Source organism: Triticum aestivum, chromosome 7D (genome assembly GCF_018294505.1).
Source record: "Triticum aestivum cultivar Chinese Spring chromosome 7D, IWGSC CS RefSeq v2.1, whole genome shotgun sequence".
Classification (NCBI taxonomy): domain Eukaryota; kingdom Viridiplantae; phylum Streptophyta; class Magnoliopsida; order Poales; family Poaceae; genus Triticum; species Triticum aestivum.
In genome coordinates, this window is record NC_057814.1 from 27651967 (window position 1) to 27663332 (window position 11366).

The following is an 11366-nucleotide window of genomic DNA, read 5'->3' on the forward strand; positions in this document are numbered from 1 at the left end:
AGCCATCGCCGAGAAGAGCGTGCGCTTTTGGCTCGTCGAGGTGGATGAGAGCTTTTGCGACTGGTGTCGCTGAGGATAGCTCAATGCTTGCATGAGCCATGAACAGAGCCGTCTCTTCCTCCTTCGCCTGTGCGACGTGAGCCTGGCCTTGTCGTGGTTGCCGACACTCATTGGCCCAATGGCCAAACCGGCCACAGTTGTGGCAACTGTTGTCTTGTGCCGGCTTGGGCTTGCCAGCGGCGCCGTCCTTGGCGCCTCCGTGGGCGTCACCTTCAGCACGTCCTTGTGCCCTGCCCGGGGGCCTCTTCGCGTCTTACGCTGCTTGCCACGCTTGTGGCCGCCCGTCGTTGAAGAAGGCTCCCCCTTCTTCCTGTCACCAAGGCTGGCATCCCACGGCTCCCGAGCTAGGAGCAGCTTCCCGCCGGTGGTGATGGGCCCCGAGGAAGGCTGTGGCTCGTCGGTGTCAACGACCTTGAGGCGACCTATCGCCTCCTCAATTGTCATCGTGGAGAGGTCCAGCAAAGACTCGATCGACCGAGCCATCTGCTTGTACTTCTCGGGGATGCACCGAAAAAGCTTCTCGACAGCTCTCTCCTCGGTGTAGGTGGCATCACCAAACTTCACACCAACTTCTGCAGCAGAGTGTTGAGACGGAGAGCAAAGTCATCAACGTCCTCGCCTGGCTTGAAAGCCAGGCTCTCCCACTCCTTACGAAGTGCCTGCAGAGTGGACTTGCGAGCACGGTCGCTGCCGATGCGTGCCGCGGCGATGGCGTCCCAAGCTTCCTTGGCAGTCCGCTTGCTGGAAAGCGAGAACTGCATCTCGGGCGGGACTGCGGCGATGAGGGCGTCCAGCGCTCGTCGGTCCTCTTGGTGGTCGACGTTGCTGTCCTGGACTGCCTCCCACATGCGCCGCACCTGGAGCCTGACCTTCATGATCCCGGCCCACTTGACGTAGTTGGTTTTAGTGAGGGTAGGCCACCCAGCACTGGGATCAACATCCCTCAACACAGTTCGGACCTCGTAGAGGCCGCGGTCCTGGTCGTTGCAGCCGCCGTCGCGGTGCGCACCTCCACCTGGAGCGCGGGCGTGCTCGGCTGCCCACTGCCCTGTCCGCTCTTGCGCCACTTTGGCGCGGTCTGCGTCAGTGCCGTCGTCCGCAGGCGCTGAGCTGTTGGAGCTGCCGGAGCCGCCGCGGAGTACCTTGGCATCCGCCGTAGCCTCACGTGCTGCGTCTGCTGCTGCTGCTGCTTCTACCTCCGCCCTGGCTGCTTCTACCTCCGCTCTGGCTGCTGCCAGCTCTGCTGCAGCCAGCCTCGACACCCTTGCTGCCGCAGCAGCTGCTGCTACAGCTGCTCGCTCACGCTCCTCTGCCACGGCGCGCTCGGCCTCCTGCCGACGCCGTATGCTCGAGGTAGCCGTGTGCTGAGAGCGACCTGCAGACATGGCTTGCTGCAGGGGGGCTGTTGCGTGAAGAGGAGGCTGTTGAAGACGAACTGCTGCTCGACAGTCCGGAGGGAGGAAGGTAACCAGAGACAGACGGAGCAGCTGCTGCTACCGACTTAGGCTGCTTACAGGAAATGCTCAGGGTACAAGATAACCTGGCTCTGATACCACTTGTTAGATCTTTGAACCTGAGTATTGATAGTTGTGGATGACACTAGGAGAGTTGGGACAATTTTCGTTGGTTTATTTCTCACACAATGCCATGCCAACCTGATGGGTTGGGGTTACATACTTATAGGCTGCTAGCCAGCCAAGCATATGCTCTGAGATGCTGCTAAGATGCCAGTCCAAGATGCTAGTCTAAGATGCCAGTCTAAGATGCTATCCTAACTGACAGTCCTTGATGGTCAGGAACTCTATCCTAACTGCCACAAGGACCATGTGCTGCAGCCCCACAACGACCCTAGTACACAGACTTATCCATCAACTATTTCCCACCTTGTATTTCATGTTGTCTTTAGCAGTTGTGTCTAAAACAGTATTGGTATTGCCACATGGACTGGCATAGTTTTTAACTGTAGTCATGCGTTTAGATTCTGACCATTCGAAGTTTGACTCTGTGAAAACCCTCTTGTTTAATACAAGGAATTTGAAGAAGCCTTCTCTTGTTACCAAACATTGCAGGGAACTAGACTTTCTCAACATGGGACAACCTGGAGCAATTCTTAACGCAGATTGTCTTATGGTGCACTGTCTGATTGGTTCAACATTTTCTGAAGGTTACTAGCTACCAAAGAGCAAAGGTAACTCCTGATGCTTCCTGACATTTCAGTGAATGTGCTACAGAGATTTTAGTCGTCATTCAGAAGGGGGGCATGTTTGGAATTTCAGGTCTCTTATATCTACGAGCACAAGAGATGATATTAGAGCGGGGTGCCTCTGCAGCTGAGGTGAACAAACATGTCAAACACCCAGTGCTTGCCAAGGACACTTAATGTTCTGAAGTGAAGTGTGGATCCCTTTTCGAGCCAGGTAGAAGCTCGCGGTCCCTTCCTGGTGCATCTGAAGTGTGGACTTAGATCATACTCAGAAGTCTCATATCTGGTCAGTTCAACAACAACTTCCTTTTATAGGTATCTTGACATGTTCTATACTTGCAATTTCTGATATTGTTGTCGGCCTTGAACACCTGCATTCAGAATGGGGAAGTGGAAGATCCAATGGGCCATATATATATATAACAAGCTGCTATTCAACTTCCCAAGTTTGCATCCTGCTGTTGGCCTCTGAAAACATGCTCCCTGGTCAGATCAAGTAGCAACTGCTGGCCCTCAACAAGATGACAATCCATTCTTACTATGACATGGATCAACTTGATGAGAAGAACTTGCAATTATTGACAAGACTTTGTTTACCTGTACTCCCTGTTTCTTTGCTCTCTTTAATGACGAGTACTATTTGTTTGTTGCTGCCAAAATATGTATGATTCTTTATGAATTGGGAATGTGAACGCATATCACTATCCAAATCCCGCAGATTGATTCAGTGAAGCACGTCTGCTATGGCTGAACCCTGTCTTTCACATGTGACATGACATGACATAGTATGAAGAAGATGCTATGTTAGCTTTGTGGTTTTCCGTGGCATTTACTTTGGAAACTGTGGCGTATCAGCGCATGGTCTTATTATACTCTTATATGGAGTTATTTTTAATCCCTATTTGTTTTGGCACACTTGTTATGCCATTCCGTAATCTGTTACAGTATTTACTTGTTTCTCTTGTCAAATACTAATTGCGTAGGGTGTTGCGTTGCTGTGCTCTGGGCATCCTTCTCACGCAAGGCTGTTGATGTGTCCGTGTCAAACGTCTGCATGTCAACCGAATTGTGACCAGCGAACAATCTGAAAAAGCATAGCATAAATATATTCAGAGCAGCAAGCTAATATTTTTTCTAAATAAAATGAACTAAAGCTAGTACAAACTTCAGTCATTTATTTTGGGACAGAGGGAATACTTGGTAGTAGCTAGGAGTAGTCTGTTTGCTGCAGTTGCCAATACACATCTTTATATCTGAACTTATTTGTAACCTAGGAGCATCTCCAATAGACGGTCCAAATGTAAAAATACCTAACTTTTGGACCGTCTGGGGCAAAAAACGCTGCTCCAACAGACGGTCCATATGCAAAAAATTGGACCGCGGCCTCCTCGTGATGTAAAATGCAACACCTCGTGATGCAAATATACATCACGAGATGCATCTGGTCCAAAACTAACCGCTGCCCGTGAACGCCCAACCGCCACTTCATTTCGTTCCCGCCCGCCCGCGACCCTCCCGGCCGCCGCCGCCCCCGCCGTCCAGCTGCGCGGCCGTTTTCATCTTCATTTTGGACCATCTATTGGAGTTGCAAATTTGGGCCATCATTTTGGACCATCTGTTGGAGTTGAGCTTTTTTCGGAGCTCCAAAACGCACTTTTTGGCGGTCCAAATTTTACATCTCCGATTTTGGACCATCTATTGGAGATGCTCTAGGGATGGGTGCAAGTCTCGCCAACTGAACTGGTTTGATGAAAGACGTACACACAGGAGTAGGGCCGCGCGTGTTCTGTTTAACAGTTATAGGCAGACAATGTTACTCCCGTGACTTTTCGAAGAAGGGTTTCCCCCGCTTTGTATTTCAAAGCAAACAACACCGAGTACAAAGATTGCTGTGGCGAGCAGCACAACAAGCCAAAAGAAAAAGAAGAAGAGACAAATGCCAACCACGGCAGCTCGGCAAAGCGCGGATGACCCGCCACCGTGGCGCCCACAAGATACAAACCACCACAAGCCGAGGCTCCGAACCGGCACGTACCAAGCAGCACCTCCAAGAAGGGATGCGACGCCGACAACGCTGCTGCCCGGACGAGTCCTAGGGTTTCCCCCGGCACGCGGAGGGAGGTGGGGGATGGATACCACCGACACCCTCCAGGAAGGAATGGTGGCACACGCTTGTGTCACCGCACCGGGGCCGAAGCCGGAAGGGATTTCTCGCGCACTCCAAACCCAACCGCCCAACCGGACGGAGCCGACCCGCCAAACCATCGCCCACCACCATGCGCCAACGCAGTTGCGCCGCCACCCACGCCGCCTCACTACGAACACCATCAAGAGGCCAAGAGGACCGGAGAGAAGCGCACCACGACGGGAGCAACAACACCGAAGACGAGGGGGGGGGACCACCTCCACCGCCGTCGTGCGGGAGGCCCGTGCCTCCGGCATCGTCGCGGTCGCCGTCTGGACGCTGCAGCGGGGCATGCCGGGCCACCACTGGCCCAGCAAGGCCCGAAACGGGCCCGTTAAGCCCCGCCGACCACGATGCAGCAGGCTGGCGTCGGCGCCGCCAGCACCCAGCCGCTCGTCGCGTCTCCCCCGCCTCCCGGAAGCCACGCCGGAGACCATGCCCGCCGCCGGCCCGTCAAGGCCCAGATGGGACCCGAAGGGCCCGTATCTGGGCCGAGCGGGCGACGCCAGATCACGCCACCGTGTCGCCCCGCCGCCCAGCTGCTCGCCTGCGTCGCGCCACGCCTGTCCGCCGCCGCCTAAGTGCACCCCCCGGTGCAGCTCCGCCCGCACTGAAGAGCGACCAGGAGGGGAAGGGCAGGGAGGCCGCCGCCACCAGCAGCCCTGGGCCCAAGCCGGCCGCGGGTGCCGGCGACGGCGGCAGGAAGGAAGGACGGAGGGAGGGCCTGGAGGGAGGAGGGAGGTCGCGCGGCCGGTTGCCCGCGGGGGGCGACGCGGTCGCGAGAGGAGGAGGAGTCGTCTCTCCACGTCCTCTACTTTTGACTCCAGTGACTTTAGGAATAGAAGAAAAGGTATCGATCAAGTGTGAGGAAGTCTGTTCCATGCATGGTGCAGGAAGTCTTGAGCGCTACAGAAAGGAATTTGGTCCATGGTGCAGTAAGCGGCATTAAAATACTTTCTCTGTAAAGAAATATAAGAGTGTTTTGATCATTAATTTAGTAATCTAAATGTTTTTATATTTCTTTATAGATGGAGTAGATGATAAATAGCTAGTAATCTGTTTTGGCCGCATGCATCTTTCTAATGCAGAGGCCGGGGGAAAACCTCCTTTTCAAAAAAAAATTATGTTTGCTGCTGCTAGTACACATCTATCTTGACTTGTTTGTAACTGAGGAACGTAGTGCAAGTCTCGCAAACTGAACTAATTTGATGAAAGACGTACATGCAGGAGCACGGTCGCGTGTGTTCAATGGTGAGATGTGTACATGCAGGAACTAGTTTGCAAAGCAGAAGAAAAAGTATCGATCAAGTGTTAGATGTGCTAACAAAAGGAATCTGTTCAATGGTGCAGTAAATCTTGAGCCCTACAGAATGACCAAATGCGGTGTTAAAATACACGATAAATTGTGCAATTTTGTGGTTTAATTTAGCTCAAAGGCTGAGCATTGGCTGTGACTAGAGAGTGCACGTAAATTACAACTCAAACCGATGCTTCCTGGGCTTAACCAAATCAAATCTGTGCTGACAACCTTTGTCAACAAATCAACACCCAGCGTCAGTTTCAGTTTGATTCTCACGACACTAATTATTTCGTGTGCAGTAGACTACGTAATCAACACCCATGCTGACCACGTAATCATCTACTCATCCCTTCTTCCTACACTTCCTCAACAAAAAAACCCTCCTTCCTACAATCCTACACACGGAACGGAACTCCAACACCGGAACTCTCTGTCGCCTTAACTTCTCCTAATTATGGTATTATCAGCTTCCGGTTCTTCTTCTCAGTCTCATGCCGGGTTTCAGCGCCTATGAACCACAACAGGTCAGCTAATTAACTTCTCAATAATTTGGTCACTACTGGAAACTATCAACTGAGACGGATGTTAATTGCTACTGCAGTTGAAATGTACATGTAATTCATCTATTTTTTTCATCACTAGTAGCCAACATGATTTGTTCTTACATTGCAATTGGAATTCTAGCCCATTTGGGCATATGAACTGAAAAAGATAAATGGGCAGCAGATCCATGGTGAGCTGAAACCACGGCCATTGATTCCGCATTTTTGCAAATATTATGTACCGGGAACACATTCAGTAAAGGAACCAACCATCGACAGCAGCTGCTGCTTCTCATCTCAATAATTACAATGTCGTATCAGGGTATGTATGCTTCTAGAATTGATTCGGTTTGCTTACTTAACATGTATCTGAAGGAACATTTTATTGATTTGAATATATAGCATATCAACACTTCAACAGTACTACAGGGCAAGAATCAATTCTCAACTTAAAAATAGCAAAAGTAAAATACAATACATGGCAGAAGGTTTATAAATAGTGTAACGTTTATTACATACGGAGAACACCGCAGTCGTACTTGCCAATTCATAAAATACACTTCTGTCACAACACTCTCGGATATAGAGAGCCATTTGTAGAAAAGAAAGTTCTGGATCGAATGCATACATGATGATTATCATCGATTAACATATAACAGTATTTAAGTTTCATGAACTTGCCTCTTCAAATTGGCCCATCTCAGTACCACTGCCACATAAATCTTGGCCTGCAGCCCTTCCACAAATGTGAAATAAACAGTTCTTCAGCTTTTTTTAAACAACATCACACAGAAGACCACCCAAAGGCCAAGGATATACCCAACAGCCAAACCAAGGTAAAGGGATATATCCTCAGATCCATCTCCATGACCTGCATGTGTAGGTCGACTTGAACTATTTCCTGGACAGATGTTTGTCAAGGGGTAACCACATAAACCAGTGTTCCCAATGTAGACGGATGCGTCATAAGTATGAAACTGATTACCAGTTGGTATCATTCCTGACAGAGAGTTATATGACAGGTTCATATGGCTCAAAGAGGTAAGAGCTGTCATGCTTGAAGGGATTTCGTGTGAAAGCTCATTATTTGACAGGTCCAGAGATTCCAATTGCTCAAGCTCACAAATTTTTTCAGGGATTGCACCACTTAAGTTGTTCCATGAAAAGTTCAGACTTCTTAATCCAATTAAAGCACCAATATCTTGAGGGATCGCTCCAGTTAAATTGTTGCACGACAAATCAAGAATCGACATGTATAGGATTTCAGGGGAAAAATCGAGTTGTTGCCCTTTAGTAAGAACATATACTTTTTTCCCCTAAAATACATTGATATCAACATATACTAGATTGTACAAAATAGGCCCTTGTCTATGATGAATGGCATTACCAAGAACATTGCTATATCCAGAAGTGCGGGCCATTGCACTCAAGTTAACTAATGAGTTCGGCATGCTTCCTGAGAAGTTATTGTGTGCAAGATCTAAAAACTGTAGCTCTTGAAATTTTCCAATTTCAGTGGGAATTTGGCCAGAAAACATATTGTACCGCAAGCGTAACAATGCTAAGTACGGTAACTTCACCCCTATCCAGAGGGGTAGGTCTCCAGAGAATTTGTTGTATGAAAGATCAACAAAAACAAGGTTGGGGCAGGTTTGAAAAACTCTTGGGAACTCTCCTGAAAGATTGTTGGTATTCAAATTTACCACATTAAGATTATGCATGGGTGGGTTAGAATCCTCTTCACAACTTGGAACTTCTCCTGTCAGCTTGTTCCCTGATAGGTCTACAAAAGCCAATTGTGACAACGAGCATAATGAAGATGGAATCGGACCTGATATTGAATTGTTATAGAGGCTAATAACCTGCAACAACGGTGCCCCGAAATCTGATGGCAATGTCCCTGATAAAGAGTTTACTGACAAGTACATGATTTTAGTATTTCTCGGAAATTTTGGAATTGTACCGGTAAATCTGTTGCTGCACAGAGCCATTACTTCTGCTGCCATAAATTCCAATGTTGCTGGTAGTGTGCCAGTTATCTGATTATAGGACAGATCCACAATTTTTGCCCTTGAAAATGCAACCCAAAACCAATCTGGGATTGTAGTTATGCTTGCATTTGCAATCATAAGGGTTTCATGGCTTGTCTGTGATCTAAGCCATGATGGGAACGCCGGCCCTAGCTGCAAACCCTGTAAGACAACTGCTCGTAGTTTGAATGGAGGAACCCAATCCGGACTGACCTTGATCTCAAGAAGTGTTTTGCCCAAACCTAAGATCTTCAAATTTGTAAGGCGTTTTAGGTGATCTTCAGTGACTACGCCATTTAGTTCGGTTCCATCTAGATCCAAAATAAGCAATTCGGTGAGTGACCATATCCATTGCGGTATAGGTCCTGTAAGCTTATTTTGAGACAGGGCCAAGCAGGTCAGGTTTGTAAGAGGTCCTGCCATATTGGGCATGGGGCCACTTACCATACTATCAGTCAAATCCAACACTTGCATCTTGTTTGAAGGACAGTTTGGTAACCGCTCCATCAACTCTGTGATGTCCCCTGAGATGTCGCTGCCTGATAAATCTAGTATCTTCAGATTGCACAGATTTTTGAAATTTGATGGTATCATGGTGGACATGAGATCATTACCCGAGAAATAAATTGCTTCAAGAGAGGCCATGCTGCCAATGTGTTCCGGAATAGGGCCATAGAATCTACAAGCTTGCAAGTTTAGAGAAGTGAGGGACGTTGTGTTCCAAAACCAGTTGGGAGCAATGGTGGTGTTGAAGTTGTTCCATGAGATGTCAAGCACCTCAAGTGCCGTAAGATTGGATTGATCAAGGAAAGGAGGTGTGCTTCTGAGGCCAGTATGTTGTAGATAAAGCTTTCTAAGGTTTGGAAGGATGTTAATTTGGTGGACCCAGTCCACTGCAGTGGTAAGGTTAATATAGCTCAAGTCGAGGTGCTTCAGTGATGACAGGTGTGATAACCACCGAAGATCACTTGAGTACAATATGTTATAACTTGGGAGTTTGAGATCCAGGTAAGCAAGCTTGGAGAGGTTCCCAATATGCGGGCGTACTCTCCCATAGAACAAGCTATATGAAAGGTTTAGATATCTAAGGCTCGGAAAAGAACCAATGAACTCCGGTATCTCAGACCAGTTGAAGCTATTGCAGCTCAAGTCTAGATACCTCAGTTGCTGTAAAGTAACCAAGGAGTGGCTTATCGCACCTCTATATGCAGAGTATCTGAGGCAGTCTTGAGCACTTCCACGAAGATTGAGCTTGACGACGTGGCCGGTTTTGTAGCTGCACCTGACGCCTTTCCAGTTGCAGCATTCTTCACCTTGCCACGACGAGAGGTTGACACTGGGCTCCCAGAGGCTCTCCTTGACGGAGAGAAGCGCGTCCCTCTCGTACGCGACACAGCTCCCGTTCGAAGCTGGTGCATGGAGGGGAGAGGTTGTGGCTGGTACAAGATTCCTGAGCTTAGACATTGCCAATGTGGGTTTTTTCTTATGGGTATTTGGGTATGAAGTATGCAAGTATGTTTGTGTGCTTACGAACTCCGGTCTGGATCTTGTTATATAGTGGATCTGTCCTTGGGTTCAGAGGACAAGTCGCCGGTGGACGGAAGACTGGCTGCCACCATTGATGTGATTTGTATGTCTTATGCTTGCAGAAACCTAACAGACACGGCAACCACGAGACACTGTAGTGATATTCTACATACGAGGATGTCTTTCTCATCTAGAATAGGAGGATTTTCTGCGCATCCAGATACCAGGATATGTGGTTCCCCTTCCACTGATGGGACTGTGACCGGTCTGGATCTTGTTCTATATTGGATCTGTCCTTGGATTCGGAAGACAAGTCACCGGTCGACCGAAGACTGGCTACCACCATTGATGTGATTTATATGTCTTATGCTCATAGAAATCTAAGACACACGGCAACCACATGGCATGGTAAGCGATATTCTACATACATGTTCTTCTCATCTAGATACCAGGATGTGTGGTTCCACTTCCATTAATAGGACTGTGACCTATAATAAGACTAATGAAGATGCCTAATTTTTTCCGCAAAAAAGAAGATGCCTAATTTGTAAGAGCTAGCCTAGTCTTTGCTTCGGTTACCTATCACACAGGGCATCAGTGTCAATGAGCCATCAGTCACCTGTAGGGGTCAAGGATGGATGATTACAAAACTGCAAGGACAGTATATATATAGTTGGCGATTCTGATACAGACAATTCACAAAAGAAGCATTTATAGAAGTTTCACTTGGCAAGCCGACTTGAATATATAATGTGTACTGCTTTTGTTTTATTTTTTTCTTTGTAAACTCAAGTGCTTAACTATATTGGTTTTACTGGCACACTAACACACACGGCAACTGCATGGCACGGTAAGTGATATCCTCGTCATCTAGAAATACCATGATGTCCGGTTCCAGTGATGCGAGTACGACGTATAACGTTCCAAGGAACCTGCCGGGGTCAAAGAAGAATTATAATGAAACAAAATAAAGATACCGGATTTGATAGCAAATCCAGACTCGATCTGCTTCATTGCCTATCAAACAAGGCATCCGGCACCTGCAGGGGGCAAAGATGGATGGTTGAAAAACTGCAAGGACAGTACACCGGGGATTGTGATACAGATAAGCCAGAAGAAGAAAAAAAAGCACGAATACGAGTTTCACTCGTCTAGCCGACTTGAATATATACAGTGTATTGGTTTGATATTTCCTTTTCTCTTTGCAAGCTTAAGTCCTTAACTGAAATTGTTTTACTGGGTCCAAGCAAACACAGCAACCACATGGCACGGTAAGTGATAGATATCCTCATCGTCTAGAAATACCAGGATGTGTAGTTCCGGTGATGCAATTACGGCGTATAACGTTCCAACGTGTTAGAAGGGAATAGAGAGGATTGATGGAATCAATGTTTATTGCTTGAGCCTCGTGGGCATATACTGCGTTAAGGGAGGCGGCACAACGCATACCATGGGAAGTCGACACGTGGGGACGGCGGAGAGGACTGCGGGCCGCAGCGCTACGGCCCGAATGGCGATG

At 48.1% G+C, this 11366-nt stretch overlaps 1 protein-coding gene across 1 annotated transcript in view; it reads right to left on the reverse strand.

Moving 5' to 3' along the window:
* Positions 1-7054: 7054 nt before the first annotated feature.
* The window catches only part of LOC123164536 (receptor-like protein EIX2), a 6124-nt gene continuing 1812 nt past the window's right edge, over positions 7055-11366 (reverse strand). The window contains exons 2-5 of the mRNA XM_044582052.1: positions 10728-10779; positions 10427-10466; positions 7678-9729; positions 7055-7578 (exon numbers count right to left, since the gene is read on the reverse strand). Of these exons, the coding sequence (XP_044437987.1) occupies positions 7055-7578; positions 7678-9729; positions 10427-10466; positions 10728-10779 (2668 nt within the window). The remainder of the gene's footprint in view (positions 7579-7677; positions 9730-10426; positions 10467-10727; positions 10780-11366) is intronic.